The sequence below is a fragment of the Octopus sinensis genome, linkage group LG15, assembly GCF_006345805.1.
Source record: "Octopus sinensis linkage group LG15, ASM634580v1, whole genome shotgun sequence".
NCBI classification, from domain to species: domain Eukaryota; kingdom Metazoa; phylum Mollusca; class Cephalopoda; order Octopoda; family Octopodidae; genus Octopus; species Octopus sinensis.
The window spans coordinates 31,119,762-31,140,548 of NC_043011.1; the positions used below are offsets into that span (position 1 = coordinate 31,119,762).

At 36.7% G+C, this 20,787-nt stretch overlaps 1 protein-coding gene across 2 annotated transcripts; it reads left to right on the forward strand.

Moving 5' to 3' along the window:
- The first annotated feature begins 1,984 nt into the window (after positions 1-1,984).
- LOC115219969 lies at positions 1,985-19,476 on the forward strand. 2 transcript variants are annotated; one of them, XM_036509582.1, is made up of 5 exons: positions 1,985-2,070; positions 10,959-11,179; positions 15,201-15,227; positions 17,502-17,687; positions 19,361-19,476. In XM_036509582.1, exons 2-5 carry the CDS (start codon positions 11,001-11,003, stop codon positions 19,362-19,364), a joined length of 396 nt encoding a protein of 131 aa, XP_036365475.1. In that variant the 5' UTR covers positions 1,985-2,070; positions 10,959-11,000; the 3' UTR covers positions 19,365-19,476. The 2 variants fall into 2 exon arrangements, with proteins under 2 accessions (XP_036365475.1, XP_029646132.1); XM_029790272.2 differs by lacking the exon at positions 1,985-2,070 and adding an exon at positions 5,522-5,806.
- Positions 19,477-20,787: the final 1,311 nt, after the last annotated feature.

The window sequence follows — 20,787 nt, forward strand, 5'->3', positions numbered from 1 at the left end:
TGTTTTTGTTTTGTTTTGTTTTTTTTGTAATTTTTCGCAAAAGAATTTCGTTGAGTATTTTTTCTTAAATTATTTTCATGTCTATTCGACCGTTCACATGTCTAAAAACTTAAACCTTTCGTCGTTTTGCTTTCATTTTGTTTAATAAAAATTTGTCGTCCTAATGTTTTTGCTTTCATTCTATGATAGACAGCTATCATGCAGAAAACGCAAACTTCCACATCCTGTTTTCTGATTGGCTAAAAATGACTAAACTTTAAACCTCTATAGTATTTTTCTAAATCTTTTCTAAAATCAATGAATAACAAAATTGGATTCAGCGTGAAAAATTACATCAATATACCAAATTTGAAAATTTTCACTTGATTTTAACGTTTCCAAATCTGTGACAGCAACAGAGAAACACATAGAATGGACTCTATAATGACGAACTTATCTAAAAAAAAATTTAATGCACACATACTTTGCAGAGAAAGACAGAATTTACACACGAATAAAGTTCTGCGCACACCCAAGATAAAAAAAAAAAACTGGAGGGAACATTGGAGTACACCCATTGTTTAGACAGACAGTCAGATAGATAACTCTTAGTCTTGCCAACTGAGTAGAAAGACCGGATCCACTGTCATTTGTTTATACTGTGCGAAATTTCGATCATCTGATCTTATTGGAGTTATCTTTATAATCGATGATTTCTTTATCTAGGATTGATGGGACCACAATGAGAACGTTCCTTTCTTTTCCTCTTCACATAGCCGATTTTAAAAGAGCAGGAGGAGAAACTACCTATACGATTAGGTCTATTATGGGCCCAAAGACTCGTAAGGCCAGAGCTCAATCCGGTTTTTATGGCGTATACGTGATCGATATCAGAACAATCTTCCTTGAACGGAACGCCGGTCTGTCGCAGGGTCAACACCTCGGCTATTGCTGGAACTCTTTGCAGTTAGTGCACCGAAGCAACGTGAAATGAAGTGTTTTGCTCAAGTATACAACACATTTTCCCTGTCCGAGAAACAAACGATCGTGAGTACAACACCCTATAACGGTTGATTTCATTTACACGTTCGATCGTAAGTGGATCATGCGTGTATCAGGTGTACAGACCCCATTTTCAACCAATGAGAGTTAAGTGTTCACGTGATAATTCCACAAAATTCTTTCAGCAACGGCGTTATAAGCAGCCGTTATGGACGAGATTAGGCCAGAGAGAATTCGGGCTCGTCTCGCTGTAGTCCTAGACAAATTTTCCCTCTCGTGCTGTTTTCACTGTTTAATACTCAAACCAGCGCGGTTTTCCTAATAGCTATTTTTGCATCTATTTATCAATTAGGAGATTTTGAAGAACCAACGCCATACGTTTTTACAACAATGTGCAGATCAGTTTAAACATTAAGATTTCAACTCCTGTATATACGATGTTCTTATAATTTGATGCTGTTTGTATTTCCTGAAGCTTTGTACAAATTATAGCAATAAAAGTATATATAAACTTCCACCAAGTCTTATCGTAACCCACGCTACAAGCCTAACCCCTAGGCCAAGTACCTTTCTACCCCAGTGCTCAACTGGACCTACAGATTTAAAAAATAATTTTTTGTAACTAAACACTTTCAAACTTCGGACACTGGTAGAATGTGTCATATAAAACATCTTTTACTCTTAGCATTTTTGAGAAAAACTTATATTTACGAAGTTATTTCACGTTTAAGTCCTTGTATTTCAGTAATTTCAACCAATCAATGACGTGTATTCAGCTGAATAAAATTACTGCCGTCATTGATTGGTTGAAATTACTGAAATACGAGAACTTTAACGTGAAATAACTTCGTAAATATAAGTTTTTCTCAAAAATGCTAAGAGTAAAAGATGTTTTATATGACACATTCTACCAGTGTCCGAAGTTTGAAAGTGTTTAGTTACAAAAAATTATTTTTTTAAAATCTGTAGGTCAAAAGGTAAAGATCCCTTAACTGATACTTTGTTTATCGACTTCGAAGAAATGAAAGACGATGTTCCCCCGGTGTAATTTGAACTCTGAACGCAGAGAGCCAGAAACGACGCTACAAGGCATTCTATCAAACTTTTTTTCTTCTTTTTACTGATGCTGAACACTGAAAACTCTCAGCGATCCTAAACAACGTTTCTCTGGGACTATCTTGGCGCTGTTATTAACCACAAAGCAAAATAACCACAAGTTTAGGGCATCACAGAAATGGTAAATGGTTTACGCCACAAAAGAAATTACATTAAACTTGCTAAAATAAAATTCGAAGTGGTTTATATGGTCAGAAATATAATTTCGAAGTGTTCATGTTGTTCATAGGATCTGTTCAAAAACTTTATTCTAATGAAAGTAGAACACTTTTTCATATATAAAAAAATGGAAGTATACAAAAATAAACATTATTTCCCATCTTACTGTTAGATTTGTTTCATGTTGAAAAATGAAAGTTTATTTCATAGTTTATCATTTTGAATATATTTTGAATTACATATATATGGTGGCACCAACATTTTTTAAGTGCTTAGGGCTTCTAAGAGTCCTTGTCTAGCCCTACCTCAGCTCCTTATTACTGAATAACTAAGCAACACGTTGTCTACATTTACACCATACATAAACAAGATGGTTGGTTTACAATATCTCCTTGTAACATATTTAGTTGGCAGCGGGTGTAAAAGTCTATCTAAATCATCTGACCGATTTCTTTTTCAACAACCCCTTCCAGAAAACAGGAAACCGATTCAAATATTTAGAGAAAATAACTGTCTACCAAATGAATCTGTAGAACTTTATACTTCAAAACTGTTGAAGGTTATCCTTGATAAATAACACATTTCGTATGTAACTATATTTTTAATCTAATACTTTCTGAACCACTGCTGTTTATTCTAAAGTTGTACTTTTACAATCGCAAATTTAATCAAAATTAATAGACAAATTTCTTAAACGTGTTAATATTGGGCTTTCAATTAAATTCTTTTTTTTTTTTTTTTTCAATATTTGGCACTCCATCAACATGCATCTGAAGAGATAAATTATCATCGTCATTAATGTTTGTTTTCCATGCTGGCATAGGTTGGACGGTTTGACAGAAGACTGGCAAGTCAGAAGACAGCGCCAAACCCTATTATTTGCTTTGGCATGGTTTCTACGGCTTGATGCCTTTCCTAACGCCAACCATTTTACAGTGTGCGCTGGCTGCTTTTTATGTGGCACCAGCAGCAGTGAGGTCACCAAATAATTTACAAGACAAGACTCCTCAAATGGTGGTTGCGTGTTGAGGAAGGTGACTTTGTGCCACATGAGAAGTCAGCGTATGAGCAGATGGGCAGAAATAGGCGCTTTGCAATAAAGTAGATACATAGTTACCTCGAGGAGAGAGAGGTAAGATTTATTCAGATTTCAAAAACTATAGAAGTTATAGAGGAAAAAATCGAGCTTAAAAATAAAAAGGAATGCCAATAAAAGGATCTTTTCGGTTTGAACGGCAGGTTTTTCTAGCGGTGTCATATGAAATTGTCACCCATAATTATGACCCTAGTATCGATCTATTGCATTTCAATCTGTTTTAGGGTTAGGGATAGTGGTGGGGGAAGGGTACCTTTTTTTCTTCAGAAATAAACCCAATCTGTTTCTTAAACGAGAGACATATTCATACGGCACAGAATGTTTTCATCTCAATAGACGTCATTGATTGGTTGAAATTGCAGAAATTGAAGAAAAAAAAACAAAAAATATCTTACAAACTATAGATTTTTCTCAATAAAACCAAGATGTTTTATAAACACATTCTACCAGTATACGAAGTTTAAAAGTGTTTAGTTACGTGGAAATTATTTTAAAAACTGCCGGTCAAACCGAAAAGATCCCTATAAAACACTAAGATAAAAAATATTTTTCGCGTTAATTCAAATAGTATTGGGAAGGTGTTAAGGTATCGCGGCGCTGAGAACGAACGAAATTATCTTACAATCCAATATTGTTGCAGTCGTTAACGTTTACCCAGGTCGACGTTGTTCAAGCCAACTTATGAAAAGCATTCAAGCCGTGGTCATTTTGTTTTTTTACTCCATTGTTTATTCTATTTTAAGCTGATAAGGTCTAGTTTGATGGAGATTTGGTTGCTATTTCTAAAGAATTAAGCGACCGCATTGAGGCTTTTTCTCATTGGCGCGACAGATGTTGATTTTGTGAGTTGATGTGAAAGACTTGACCTATTTTTTCAACAGCCGAAACAAAATATCATCATAAGAATTTAATTTTCTTCTGAAAACAGGATGTCAGCACAGAAAACACTACATAAAAACTGTAAGAAAAATAAGTTAATTCAATGGTTCTTACACTGACAGATATCAGTCCCTAACCCAGAAAATATTAATGAGTTTTCTTGCCCCTCCCCACCAACTTCTTTATTAATGAGAAGACAAGACAGACTTTGCATCCACATAATTTTTCTTTCTTTATCATTGTGTTTGGACAAGTTTCTAAAGTTTAAAACCATCTTTATTTCATTAGACAGCAAATTATCTGCTCTCTTAATAATCTCCCCCCCCTCTCTCTCTCTCTCTCACACACACAGCGGGGTAGGGCTGCCCCACCACGCTTGTGACAAGAAGTGTATATATATTTATAAAGTTGTTTTCATTTCGCTTTGCCTTTGTAATAACACGTTTATTTTAAGACATCTATTGTTCTTTTGGTCACAGTTCATTAAAGTTATCAAACAGACATACAAATAATGTTTCATTTAAAATACACAAGCAAAGACTGACTTGCAATTAACTTCAATCTTGCAAGTCAAAATATGTTCTTATGCTTGTATCTAACGTCTTGGACCATATAGTAATGAAATAATATTAAAGAACGTCATTTAGGAAAAGTTAGGTTTCACACGCCAGAAGTCTCCTACAGCAAGTTTCTGGAAATATCTAAGATGTTCTCAATGTTCTGTTTTTGCCTTATACTTGCTCCTGCATTTATGCCTCCAAGTAAATGGCCTTAATATTTTTATTAAGAAAAGTGATTATGCATATAATTTCGTTATTCAATGCAAACTTCAGCTAACGAAGGCGTATATTATAAAATGCTACCCTAATTCTAGAGTAAGCATAGGTAACCTTTTCGGGAAGCGGGCCGCATGAGACATGGTTCATCATTAGGTGGGCCGCATTACAAAAATAAAAGTGAAGGTAATTTTTCGTTAAGCGTGCCGTTTAGAAACTCCTAGACAGTTCAAAGGCTTAGTAGATAACACAAACACGTACGAGATGGCTTTGTGAGTTGAATAACTTTTGAAGGGGTTTTATTAAGGATTTTAAGATTCAAACTAAACCTATTGCTAATGCAAGAAATAAAAATTTCTTTGATTATCGAATTGTATCAGTTTTAAAATTTAACAGTTTCTGACTTAAAAACTACTTTGAAGTCTTTTGAAAGATTAACAATAAAAAGGCATGGCTGAACGAAGATCTATCACTCAGCAGTATTTATTTATTTGTTTCTATATTTTTTTGGCGTAAAAATCATTTTAAACTGTTAGATAAGTTTCGTTACTTGACAGAAGTTATTATTATTTGATGTGTGAAGAACGATGTATCTTCATGTGGTTGATTTCCTTTCTGCGAAAATAGGTACTTCTACTAAAATAGCAGCAGCTAGGCAAGGAGAAGAGAAGCGGTACCATTCCTTAACACGTAATGGCTGACGTTCCTTGTTGCTAAAACTTTTACTTTACCTCTACTAAGAATAACTTCTTCAGAATTATAATTCTTCACATTTCCCTGCTAGATACATGCTCAAAAAGTAAGTTGAATGTTTACTATCAAAACATTAACTGATCGATAAATGTAAACTTTGAATGTCATCATAAGTTTTTAAAATTTTATTTGACATTTCATACCTAATTTATATTCTTTCGTCTTCTTTTCCCCACAATTAATTTCGTTGCTTCTTAAACTATTCATATTTCAAACAATTCATATCGTTCTCTGCTTATTGTATTCACTTAGATTCAAGTGTGATAAATATTATATATAATGGTCTACTTTAGCTATTCTTTTTTATTTCTTTGTTTACAGAATCATATTTTGGTAAGAAGGAATGAATTCCTTTTATTCTATAAGACTTCGGTAAAAAATATTCCATCGTTTTTTCTCTATTTAATGAATGGATTCCGGTTTCAATAAAATATATGTTGCTTAAACTAGAAATTAGTTGGTAATTAATGTTGTTATTTTGCTATTGTATAATTGATGAAACTTGTTGCGATGGTGGGTAGATGTGTGGTGATGGAGGAGGATAGGGCGATGGTGGTGGTTATTGACAGACAGCTATCAGAAAAGTTTTTAAATTGTTTATTTTTAATCAACAAGGTGTTGGTATTTGCGAATTTAAATTGATCTATTAAAGAATTGATCTATTTGAAGAATGATTTGATTGCTGCCTCTTTAGGAAAACTCAAAACTCACCCATTTCAATTCTTGACACTTGTTACCTTTAACCCTTTATTTTGAATTATGACAACTGACTGTTTTTTCTTTTATTTTTCCACTGTGTGAGTGAAAGCTGGTTTAATAAAGCATAATACTCGTTCAAAGTTATTCTAGTTTCATTGCACGTCCTTCACTTTAAACGAAACTAAGGGTAAATACAATATACCTGTACGTTACTTTTCTTTTACACAAGCTTTTATTCAGAAAAACTAACGAAAAGCCTTCCTACGTAGTCGTTTGATCTATTCGAAATAAGGGTCAAATTTTTCTCAAGTCTCACCCTAATCTATCGTAAAAAATAAAGTATCTTTATATACAAGGTGAAATGCGTTTGATCATGGATCTGCGTGATCAGATCTCACCTGGAACTTAAAAATTTCCATTCAGAAACGACGGGTGTTAACACAAATAATTTCTTTTTCCATGTTATGTCCACGTCTCTGGTCTACAATACATAATTTCACTTTGCAATATCTATCTACAAATCGGAAGTCGTAGGAATACAGGGGCTGCTTTCGAAACCGATTAATTCAAAGTACAAGAATACAACAGGTGTAAAATAAGTCAGCCATTAAAGGGAAGAAGGTGGGGGATCGCAAAGAAGCAGAATTTTAAATACTTATTATTACAAATAGAATGATAAAATCTAAAAAAATACTAATGATTGTTGACCGTTGACATATATTTGGTTGTTAATTATTTCTATCACGTATTTTGTTTATGATAATTGTTTATAAATAGTTATTGGTGACAGCGTGCTAAAACTGACGAATATTTCTTTTAAACTGTAGAGCTGAGTTAAATTCTTCTTTCAATAGACTAGAAACACTGCACAAAGACAAACTTCAGTAATGTCCTGACAACCCAATAAGTTTTGGGATGCTTGTCCACAATCGTGCTCATGTTTCAACTGGGTGAGAACAGTCTGAGTGTAGATATCACCTGGATGGCCATAATCCTTTCAACTGACACCTGTGTATTGATATAACCAGAAGATTTAATTGGTATCACCTGAAGCCAGGCCAGTCACCAGACTTTGGTGCCTGGGGGTGTTTCAGAATAATTCTGGGTGGGCACTAACTTGTATAGTGGGTAGATTTTTGTAAACTGTAATTTCTAAATCTGAGGGTGCACCATTAAATAGTGCGGGTGACAGTGCACTCCACTAAGCAACAAGCATGCCTGAAGCAATTAAGGAGGTTTAATCGAGAAATGATATTTTTAACCTTAGGTCAAGTCTGTCTAATAAAAGCATAGTTTTCAAACTGTATCTTGGACTATACCCTTATATGGCTCATTCCGTTTAAAAACAGCCGGGTGTATGATATAAGGTATATAGGATATATAAGGGGAGGGTGGTTACTGAAAGATATAGGCAAAATATTTTCAATTTAAGGAAATTTCCTTAATTAGAGAAAGAAAAGAACAACATAGTAGCAAGTGTTTGTAATACTCAAATAAAGAACGGCAGCCAGCGGGCAGAAACGTTGGAACGCCGAGCGAAATGCTTAGTGGTATTTCGTCTGCCGTTACGTTGTGAGTTCAAATTCTGCCGAGGTCGACTTTGCCTTTCATCCTTTCGGGGTCGATAAATTAAGTACCAGTTACGCACTGGGGTCGATGTAATCGACTTAATACCAATGTCTGTCCCCTCTATGTTTAGCCCGTTGTGGATAGTAAAGAAATAGGTATTTCGTCTGTCTTCGCGTTCTGAGTTCAAATTCCGCCGAGGTCGACTTTGCCTTTCATTCTTTCGGGGTCGATAAATTATCAGTTGCGTACTGGGATCTAACTAATCGACTGGCCCCTCCTCCAAAATTTCGGGCCTTGTGCCTAGAGTAGAAAAAGAATACTCAAAAGAAGGGGAGATAATTTCAAGAAATTGAGAATCAATTTACATAAATGTGTTTAATAAACATGCCTTTGTCTTTACTTAAAAAATTTTAGAGGTTTGATTGGTAATAACTAATGGGTCGAGTGGTCATGTAGAAACCTTTTTATTGGCTCACCATGTGATATCAGTTGGGTTGGCCACCATCTGGGAGTACCAGTTGCATTGTTGCCAACTGAAAGAGTTATCTCCTCTCATTTTAATTTCTACCCTGGAACAGGGGCAAGTTGGCAGTAATGAACCTCCATACATATTGTTGGTAATTATTTTTAAAGCTTTATCAGAATTCCTATAGTACATTCATATGGCCACGTGAACTGAGCCATTGAGAGGTAATCTATATATATAAAACTCAACTTGTGTGTTTAACTTCCCGGCACATCTCCTCCTAGCCAACAAATCGTAGAACCACCAAAAATGGGTCACTTAAAGTTTAGGCGAATGAAAATTGAACTGCACTATTTCTGTTCCGAAATTCATCTCGCAAGTACAAAAATCGATAATGTGTTTGTTTAGGCCTTATCCCATGCAATGAATAGTGAACTTTACTCAGTCAGCTGTTTGACGTGAACTGTGTTCACCACGCGTAAATTGCATGAAAAATTAAAAATCAAGATATAAAAACGAATCGCCGTAAACATTGTAGAAATTTGGTCTAATATATGATAAAGAGACATATAATCATTTATGTTTGACAGAAATAAACGGGAATATTTTTCACAAAGTTGTGGTTAGGTCAGAGTTTTAGCTTCACAGATAAGATTGAAGTGTAGTCGAGCTATATGAAGGAAGACCAATAAGATAGGTATAGAGATAATGAGATAATGTATAGAGATAATGAAAGAAGTTTCTGCATGGTTGTTTAAACTATGAGGTATAGCATCCATATCTCCCTCATATCACAGTTTTAAAATAGGAAAGATACATGTTGGTGTCACATAAAAAACATCCAGTACATTCTGTAAAGTAGTTGGCATTAGGAAGGGCATCCAGCCATAGAAACTATGCAAAAACGGACAATTGGAGCTTGGGGCAACTCTTTAACTACCAGCTCCTGTCAACCCATCCAATCCATGCCAGTATGGAAAATGAATGTTAAATGATGATGATTTTGGATAATGTTCTAAACAAACAAAAAGCATGAGAGTCAAAACTGGGGCACTTTTGATCATAGGCTTGCATGTTCAGGGCTAATATAGAGTTTTTAATGAGTTGGTTAGCATATCTCTGGCCCTCCCTTGTATAATTATGAGTTCTTGATTCCAATTAGTTGTGTTTAGAACAGTGGAAAGAAATACAAGAAAACAAGTTGCAATTAACTGTGATGCTTTATTCAACTGGTAAGCGAATTTGTAAAGCAACTGGTTGGTTAAATCATGATGATAACTCTCTGAAGGAAGTATACATATTTGATTCTCAAATCAGTAGAAATTTGGTGATGTGTGCTTGATAGAAATACATTACATGACATTACAAGGCGGCAAGCTGGGCGAAATGCTTAGCGGTATTTCGTCTGCTGCTACGTTCTGAGTTCAAATTCCACCGAGGTCGACTTTGTCTTTCATCCTTTTGGGGTCAATTAAATAAGTACCATTTATGCTTTGGGGTCGATATAATCGACTTAATCTGTTTGTCTGTCCTTGTTTGTCCCCTCTCTGTGTAGCCCCTTGTGGGTAGTAAAGAAATAAGAAATACATTACGTGACTTCTTGCAGTCTCTCATTCTTTCTGTTTATACGAGCGTGACAAATAGGAACACAAGTAATGCATCGAAGCTACTTGCCAAACCACTCTCCTCTCTTTCTCTGAAGGTTCCCACCTCACTGATGAAAACAAGACAGATTCTCTTATTTATAGATGCCATTAGGCTCCAGAGAGCAAAATCTATTTTGCCATGCTTGGTTGGTCTAACATATTCAATCTCAACAAAGGTGACTGATACAATAAGTCTCAGGCTTTAAAAAAGTAAGTACCTGGGTTGATTTGTTCAGGTAAAACCATCAAGATGGTGTTCCAGCATGTTCGTGGTCCAAGTACTAAAGCAAGTAAAAAATAAAAGATAGATAGATATAGGCGCAGGAGTGGCTGTGTGGTAAGTAGCTTGCTAACCAACCACATGGTTCCGGGTTCAGTCCCACTGCGTGGCATCTTGGGCAAGTGTCTTCTGCTATAGCCCCAGGCCGACCAATGCCTTGTGAGTGGATTTGGTAGACGGAAACTGAAAGAAGCCTGTCGTATATATGTATATATATGTATGTGTGTATATATGTATGTGTGTATATATGTTTGTGTGTCGGTGTTTGTCCCCCCTAGCATTGCTTGACAACCGATGCTGGCGTGTTTACGTCCCCGTCACTTAGCAGTTCGGCAAAAGAGACCGATAGAATAAGTACTGGGCTTACAAAGAATAAGTCCCGGGGTCGAGTTTTTCGACTATAAGGCGGTGCTCCAGCATGGCCGCAGTCAGATGACTGAAACAATAAAAGAGAGTAAAAGAGAGAGAGTATGAAATGAGTATTAAAAATCAAAGCACTGTGACAATGTATGCTGTTTTTCTCTTTCTTTCTCTTCAGATTCCCTTTTTTTTTTAATGGACGTGACTCTGATGTGAAACAATGATCCTCTTGGATAATGTGCTTCCTATCGTCGATGATTTTGATCCTCCCAAATGTCTCAGTGAACGCTGTCATGACATATTTCCTGATTTTGTAACGTTTGTCATCATACCGGCTGCTGTATTGCTTTTGGTTGTTCTCTTTCTCAGCTGCATGATGTGTTGTGGTAGAGTTGGCATGTGAGTATGTTTCAGCTCTTCTGAATATTCTAGTCGAGTGTTACTCTTTTTACTCTTTTACTTGTTTCAGTCATTTGACTGCGGCCATGCTGGAGCACCGCCTTTAGTCGAGCAAATCGACCCCGGGACTTATTCTTTGTAAGCCCAGTACTTATTCTATCAGTCTCTTTTGCCGAACCGCTAAGTGACGGGGACGTAAACACACCAGCATCGGTTGTCAAGCAATGCTAGGGGGACAAACACAGACACATACATATATATATATAGATATATACGACAGGCTTCTTTCAGTTTCCGTCTACCAAATCCACTCACAAGGCTTTGGTCGGCCCGAGGCTATAGTAGAAGACACTTGCCCAAGGTGCCACGCAGTGGGACCAGACCCGGAACCATGTGGTTGGTAGACAAGCTACTTACCACGATTCTATTAAAAAATTTAAAATCTATTCCAACCACTTGTGATGTGGACCACATAGCAGAGGTAAGCTACCTGCCCTAATAGTTCACAACCCATTTTAGATAACACATGGATGCAGGCATTTCTGTGTAGTAAGAAGTTTGCTTCCCAGCCATGTGGATTTGGTTTCAATCCCACTGCATGGCACCCAGAACTAGTGTCTTCTGCTATGATCCCAGGCTGACCAAAGCTTTATGAGTGGATTTGGTGGTCAGAAACTAAAAGAAGCTTGACATACATACATACATACATACATATATATATATATATAGTAAGAGCACTCCATCGGTTATGATGATGAGGGTCCCAGCTGATACGATCAACAGATCTGCTTGCTCATGAAATCAACGTGCAAGTAGCTGAGCACTCCACAGACATGTGTACCCTTAACGTAGTTCTCAGGGAGATTCAGCATGTCACAGAACGTGACAAGGCTGACCATTTCAAATATAGGTACTACTCATTTTTGCCAGCTGAGTGGACTGGAGCAATGTGAAATAAAAGTGTCTTGCTCAAGGACACAACACGTCACTGGGAATTGAACTCATTACTCTACAATTGTGAACCAAATACCCTAACCACTAAGCCACATGCCTTCACACACAAGTGTGTGTGTGTATATATATATATTTATATATATATATATATATATATAATATATATATATATATATATATATATATATATATATATATATATATACTAGCAGTATCGCCCGGCGTTGCTCGGGTTTGTAAGGGGAATAACTATATAAACATTTTGAGAAAGTTATAGCCCAAAAAATGCATTAAAAATGGGAAAAAAATTATGGTAAATTTTTTTTTAAATCGTTGACTCATCGTAGACATTTTTAGAGAGTTACTTCCCTTTTTAATAGCGAAAAAATGCATTAAAATGAAAAAAAATGATGGTAATTTTTTTTTAAATCGTAGACATGCGCTAATACCCAGAAGGGTTCGATATGAATCACGACTATAAGATACCCGGTTTTGGTTAAACTGCACCGCAAAATGTGGGAGTAGTTAGGAATCTAAATCGTACGAGACAGACACACAACTTGACTTTTATATATAAAGATATATATATATACATATATAACAAATTAAAAAGGGTGGCTTATTAGCAATTAGAACCTAAAGGTAAAATTAATAGAGGTCACAAAAGTGAGAGAAGGTACTGACTAGCACTGCTTTTTGCTAAAGATAAGAGTTAAACTAACTCAAAAGCCACAAACACTCTATCTTAATGACTATGTGAGCATGCATGTATGAGGGGGTGCTAAAAAGTTCCTGGCTTTAAGGGTTTTGCGAAAGGCCTGGTTGGAGGCCCAACATTCCAAGTTCTTTTACAAGGCTTAGAAAATCTGAAGGACCACTGCATTAAGTGTGTGAATTTGAGAGGAGAATATGTTGAATAAAATCATAATTAACTGATCCTCCTGTATTTTCTTTTGCCCAAAACCAAGAACTTTTCAGCACCCCCTCGTCTGTGTGTGTGTGTGTGTGTGTGTGTGTGTGTGTGTGTGTGCACATGTGATTGTGTTACTAAACCCTTTTCTTGACATTGCATGATAGTTGTAAATGAGTGTTACCATCATGCAAGCAATGTCCTTCATTTCTAATTTTCCATGAAAATATTACCTTCCTTTTAAGTAGGTGAGTGTTGGCAACAGGAAGAGCATCCTGCCATAGAAATCTGTCTCAATAAATTCCTTCCATCCTATGTGAACAAAGAAAAGTGAATATTAAAATGTTGATGATGATGATGATGATTGGAGAAAATTGACTTTGTTTACATCATTAGTATCTTTGTAAAAGACGCAAATGTCACAACAATCATATTTTCATCACAACTCCAACTGCTTTCCTACATAAACCCACAAAGATTAATTTTTAATCAAACCTAGCATATTACTGAAATGTTTTACAACGACTCTGCAGGGAATTAATATAAATTATAAAGAAAGGAAGAAATATAAAGACTGGGTTTGAACTTACTGGAATAAAATTAAATTCTGTAAGCCATTCAATCTAATTCTAATGCTCTATCTGAGAGTCACTCACCTTCCTCTAAATTTAATCAAGCTGATTGCTCATTCCGTGTTGTCATTATTATGAATGCATTATAGACGTAGGCTTGTCAGTGTGGTTAAGACGTTTTCTTATCAGTCATATGGGTCTGGGATCAATCCCATCATGGAGGGCACCATCTGCTATAGCCCCAGGTTGACCAAAGCCTTGTGAATGGGCTTGGTGGATGGAAAGCATTTGCGTGTATGTGCGTCCGTACCCATTGGTATATATATATATATATATATATATATATGTGTGTGTGTGTGTGGAGGAACATGGCCTAGTGGTTAGAGCAGCAGTCGAGGGATCACGAGTTCGAATCTCAGACCAGGCGATGTGTGTGTTTATGAGCAAAACGCCTAAGCTCCACGCGGTTCCAGCAGAAGGTAATAGCAAACTTCTGCTGGCTCTTTCACCACAATTTTCTCTCACTCTTACCTCCTGCATCTTACAGCTCACCTGCGATGGACCGGCGTCTCGTCCACTTGGGGAACCTATACACCATGGAAACTGGGGAACTGGCCCTATGAGTCAGGCATGGCTCGAGAAGGAACAAACATATATATATATATAGGGCATCCGGCCTTAGAAAAACCAAAACAGACTATGGAACCCAGTGCAGGCCCCTGGTTTTGTCAGTTCCTATCAGTTCATCCAACCTATGCTAGCATAAAAAACAGATGTTGATGATAATAATATATATATGTGTGTTTGTGTGTATGTATATATATATATATATACACATACAAGCTATGTCATCCAGTTCTAGCCATGGAAAAACATTATCTTTGCAATGCTGGCAACAGAAAGGGAATCAACTTGTAATATTCCATATGGCCCATGCAAGCACGGAAAAGTGGAGGTGAAAATGATATGATGTTGATGACAGTCATTATATATTTGATTGGTTTTCCAATCTGGTTATATGACCAGATTTCATAATATGATGAGCCATATATGATTTTTGTTTTATGTTCAAGTGCCACAACATGTATCTTTAAAATTATGTCTATAAATAAGAAAATATACTGCAACAGAATTTTACTCACTAAAGTATAGCGCTTATTAATCACTGCTTCCTGGTCAATTGCTAAAGGCATTTTAGATAAAATAACACCAAAGCTCAACATTATATGAGGAGATGACCATCGTAGCTTTGAGAGCTGTAGTATGGCCACTGTTAGTATATAAGATATATGGGGGTGGGAGGATTAATTGAAAGGCATATGCAAAATATTCTCAATCAATTTTTTTTTAATAGGAGAAAGTAAACAATAGCCTAGAGGTGTTAGGAACGGGAGGTAATTTTGATAAAAGTGAGAATCAATTTCACTAATTTAATTTATATTACTGGATAAATAATCAGTCCTGATTTTTCATTCTCTCACTTTAAAATATCAAATGGTTTATCAGTATATTTTTATGAAGTTGCAAATAAATGCAAAAAATATACTAACGGTTATCTAAAATGTTTTTTTTTTCTTCTTTCCAGAGAGAAAAGAATTTGTCAGACACCAGAGTAAGTTAATTTTTTTTATTTTTAGAAACAATGGTCAATATTGAGTTATTCGTCTCATAGTTTAACACCCAATCACAATTATTGCATTTTGTAGTGGGACAAGACTCTTTGCTCATCTCCATATTACTCATGTACTGGTTCAACTGTCTGATAAAACAGTTGTCATAAAAAAGATCTTATATAAAATACATGGCAATGTATGCTTCTCTTGTTATTTACAAAGCTAGGATCTTTTCGGTTTGAACGGCAGTTTTTTCTAGCAGTGTCATATGAAATTGTCACCCATAATTATGACCCTAGCATCGATCTATTGCCTTTTAATCTGTTTTAGGGTTAGGGGGAAGGGTATCTATTTTTCTTCAGAAATGTAAATAAACCCAATCTGTTTCTTAAACGAGGGACATATTCATACGGCACAGAATGTTGTTTACTTCAATGGATGTCAGTGATTGGTTGAAATTGCAGAAATTGAAGAAAAAAACAACAAATATCTTACAAACTATAGAATTTTTTCCATAAAGCCAAGAGAAAAAGATGTTTTATAAACACATTCTACCAGTATATGAAGTTTAAAATTTTTTAGTTGCCTAGTAATTATGTTAAAAACTCCCATTGAAACCGAAAAGATCCCAAAGCTATTCAATCTACTAATATTTTTCCATCCATCTTCACTTTCTGTTCCTGGGAGGGTCGTCTAGGTAGCCCTAAGGCATACCTTGGGGTTTTATCAGAAGCAGCCATCATTATACTGTCCAACTGGATTCCCAAGTGTGTCCAACAGAGACGATGGATATTATCCAACCATCTCATTTTTGGTCTCCCTCGAGGAATCCTGCTGGTTAGCTCAGCCCAAAGAATTTGTCTTGCGATTCTTTCCTGTGACATTCTAATAAAATGTCTGTAGTGTCAGAGCTGTGACTTCTCAGAGCTGTGACTTCAGAGTAGCAACTCGAGCTGGAGAACCTCCCCCTGATCTCTGAGCTACTCATCCTGTCTATTAACGTCACTCCAGAGACCTTTCAGAGGAACAATATTTCAGTTGTTACCCAACATTCTTGACTATAGGTGAGGATAGGCACAAAAGCCGAATTGAAGATAGTAAGTTGTTTTTTACGCATATCCTTTGCTGTAGCTAGCACATTACTGTGCCAGCACCTGCAATTCTGGTATCCAAATCAGCATTAACCTCTTAACATATTATCCTGTATATTTTCATTCAGAGATATCGAGTAAATATACATTTAATTGAAAATATACATTCACTGTACTCTGAGGTATCTGTCACTTATTTCTAACCTGAAATAATTTAATTTTTTTGGCTCAAAAAGCAAAAGCAAGGCCATGTAGGGGGACATGGAGTTATGTATAGGGAGGGTGTTCATACAAAGAGTTCAGGCCATTTCTGGTCAAGAGAGACTTTGAACCGAGCAGTCGTCGGCATCTTCACTATCTCGTCTGGCAGCTTTATCCACAGATCCGCAACCCGGACGGAGAAAGCCCCTCTCCTTCAGTTGAGATGAAATCGATGTAGATAGAGCTTTTCGGAGTGACCCCGCAGCCCACGCTCTGGAGCTGGAGTGAAGAACAACTCTTTCGAGAGGTTACACTTTCTGCTTATGATGTTGTGAACGAGAATGAGATCACCACGGCAGTGTCATTTATCGAGAGAATAAAGGTCGAGCGTCTTCAGCCTTTCTTCATAAGACAAATGCTTGAGACCAAGAACCATGCGGGTAGCCAGCTTCTGGACTCTTTTGAGATGAAGTATGTCTTTGAGGAGATAAGGAGAAGAGGCTTGAAGCCCGTACTCCAATATGGGTCTCACCAGCGTGACATAGAGCGGTTGGAATATGGCTGCTGTGAGCATTCCGAATGACCGTCAAACCAAAAACAGAACTCTGCGTGCTTTGTTGGCAGCATGGACGCATTGGGCCATACTTGTCTGTGGTGTTATTCCTGTTTTCTACCACTATCATTTCTATCAGTAACTTTGGAATAAATCATAACTGATCCCCAAAAATTTGTATACTCATTCTTCCTTATATACAGATTCAAAATGAATAAATAAAAAAAATATTCGTTGCATGGAATGAAGAAATATGTGTATTAAAGTATTAAACCAGATGACACATAGTTTGTGCCAGTCCTAATGATATATATGGAATACATCTCTCTACCCTTCATCTATTTGCTGTGTTTGTTTAGCCACTGGTCTAAATCCTACATCCTTAAAACTCCATTGGTTTTACCTATTACACAAACATTACATTGCAGATCTGAGCTGACTCAGTACACTTCAATTCGGCAAGCTTCCCTTAGTCTTCGTCAGTTATCAAATAATCGTGATACTCCAATAAATATAAGAAGTGCCTCTTTGTCACTTGCACATCAAAAGCGCCGACAGCGTCTCAACAAGGCCCATGGAAATACATCTCAATCTGCCCCAACAACGTTACAGAGGTAATAATTTTATATATATATATAACTGTTTAAAATTCATTTTCACCAACATGAATTATTGTATATTATATTATAATGGATATATTATATTGTAATGGATTATTGTAAATTTTATTATGTGTCTCCAAACACACATACAAATATATACATATCTGTAAGTGTGTTGATAGAGAATTTGAAGTTTCACTGATATATGGTTTAAGAAACTTTAAGATTGCTGTCAACAAAAGTAAATCATTTTAAATATCAGACTCTACATTTATACTGAGTCTTTATTTCAATTAATGTTTGTTGCTTTTATCTATACAAAAATACTTTTAATAAATTATTTTATGTATGTGTGAAGGCACATTGTTAGAGTGTTGGGCTCACAATCATGAGGTGGTGAGTTTGATTCCTGGGCCAGGCTGTGTGTCATGTTCTTGAGCAAGACACTTTTTCATGTAGCTCCAGTTCACTTAGCTGTGGAAATGAATTGTGACATCGCTGGTGCTAAGTTGTATCAGTCTTTGCCTTGCCCTTGGATAACATCAGTGGCATGGAGAAAGGAGGCTGGTATGCATGGACAACTGTTGGTCTTCCATAAACAACCTTGCCCAAACTTGTGCCTCAGAAGGAAACTTTCTAGGTGCAATCCCATGGTAATTTATGACTGAAGGGATTCCTTTAAAAATATGTATCATCATCATCATCATCGTTTAACATCCGTTTTCCATGCTAGCATGGGTTGGACGGTTCAACCAGGGTCTGGGAAACCAGGAGGCTGCACCAGGCTCCAGTCTGATCTGGCAGTGTTTCTACAGCTGGATGCCCTTCCTAACGCCAACCACTGTGAGTGTAGTGGGTGCTTTTTACATGCCACGATCGGTTGGTGCTTTTTATGTGCCACAGGCACAGAAGCCAGCCAAGGCGGCACTAGCATCGGCCACGTTCGGATGATGCTTTATTTATATACATTTATATATGTATCCGGTGCCATGTAAAATGTACCCAGTCCACTCTCTGACATGATTGGTATTATGAAGGGCTTCCAGGTGTAAAAACCATGTCAAAATAGACAGTGGAGCTTGGTACAGTCCTCTGGCTTGCTAGCTTCTGTCATATCATCCTGCCCATACCAGCAAGAAAAACAGACATTAGATGATGCTGGTCACAATGCACTTACTCATGTTGTTTTACTTTCCAATATCAACCTGCTCACTAGGTAGGCAGGCCAACGTTCCCCTCAGAAGGAATTCTAATCCATTACAGGGTTACCCATTCACAGCTGGGTGAACTGGAGCAAAGTGTTTCGCTCAACAACACAGTGCACTACCAGCCTGGAAACTGAAACCGTGATCTTGCATTTTATGAATGCAACACCTAGGCCACACGCCTTGTCTTACACACACACATATACAACATCCCAGACAAAAAAAAAAAACTGATTGCTTTTGACTGCTGGAGGTGCAGTATGAGTAACTTGCTATCAAGAGCGTTGTGCCATCATGCCTATTTATAACTAGTTTTAGCAATGGGTTTTTACAGCATGGAAACAAACTGATTAGAATATTAATAGATTGAATCTTGCATTTCTTGTGTAAACTGCATTTACAATATTTCTCATTCGGCTTTTGTATTCCTTTTCTCTTTTCATAAATGGCTGATATTACGTTGAATAACGAATGTTTTAGATGAAGATCAGAGAAAAACTGATTGCCATGCAGTATATTCAGATACAAAGCTGAGACAGCCAAGAAATCTACAGAGGAATAAACATTTTCGGACTCTAATCACAATTGTAAAAAAAGAAAAAAATGCTATTATTTATTGACTCGATGTATTATTCCAAATTGTATACATACTTAAGATAAAATTATCCTATATTAAGGTACAGATTTAATTTTTTCTCTGAAAGGTGACATATCAAGAATAAGGTGCAGGTGTTACGTAGTTAGAAGTTTGTTTCCCAACCACATGGTTCCAGGTTCAATCCCACTTTGTGACACCTCGAGCAAGTGTCTTCTGCTATAGCCCTGGGCCAACCAAAGCCATGCGATTTGGTAGACGGAAACCTAAAGAAGCCTATTATATGTGTGTGTGTGTTAACTGTCTCTTTGCTTTGATATTTGTAAACAAATGTTACTGTCCTTCGTTCATCTTCCATGAAAACGTTTGGTCAAAGAGAATGATTACTTTACTTGGAAACAGGCAAGGGTTGGCAACGAAAAGGTCATCAGCCGTAGTAAATGCACTATAACAAAACTTATCCAACATGCAAATATAGAAAAGTGGACTTCAAAACGACAAGATATGATGTCTTGTATGAAATTTTAGAATGGGTCACTTAACTCCAACAATAAATTGGCTGCATTCAGCAAACTGGTAAACGGTAAAGAATTTAGTGTAGTGTGGTCAGTAAAATCCAAATGGACGGAAATGGATTTAATAGTGTATACTTTAGCTCAAGCATGAGAAACCCATGACATTGAGGCCACAAGCAACCCTTTTGCTTTTTTTTTATCATATGTATATCAAAGTCAGCTCTTCCTGTGCTGGTGGCACTTGAAAAGTAACCAGCATACTCTGTAAAGTGGTTGTCCAGCATTATGATGTACTTGTCTGTATGACTGGCGCACCTCGCAGTCTGACACCACTTGTTGTGTCTGTCCACTATTTATTTGTGGTGCAACAGCCTACTTCTCTCACTCGGGGTGTCCTCCACAACAGAAACCATATCAAAATAGACAATTGGAGTCTAGACAGCTCTTTTCAAACCCTCCAACCCATGCCAGCATGGAAAACAGACATTAAACAACGATAATCCAGTCATTGGGCTACAGCTATGCAGAGGCAACATCCTGAAGGGGTTAAGAAAAAAAAACACATCAACCCGACTGGTACTTATTCTATAGATCTCTTGCCAAACTGCTAAGTTACATGGACATAAACAAACCAATCCAACATTTGGTTGTAAAGCAGTTGGATATAACACAGACATGCATGTTCTCTCCACTAGCCAGACTGATTTGCAGGCCATGAATTTGAGCTTCAGATCATACTGGTTTAATGAACCTAATCCACCACACTGACTCAAGAGAGGTGCAGTTTTTATATTCAT

Bases quoted from the DNA above. Each gene is read 5' to 3' on its own strand.
- LOC115219969 (XM_036509582.1), top strand. From the start codon at position 11,001: ATGATCCTCTTGGATAATGTGCTTCCTATCGTCGATGATTTTGATCCT. The intron at 11,180-15,200 runs GTGAGTATGTTT...TCTTCTTTCCAG, and splicing joins TGTTGTGGTAGAGTTGGCAT to AGAGAAAAGAATTTGTCAGA. The intron at 15,228-17,501 runs GTAAGTTAATTT...ATTACATTGCAG, and splicing joins AGAATTTGTCAGACACCAGA to ATCTGAGCTGACTCAGTACA.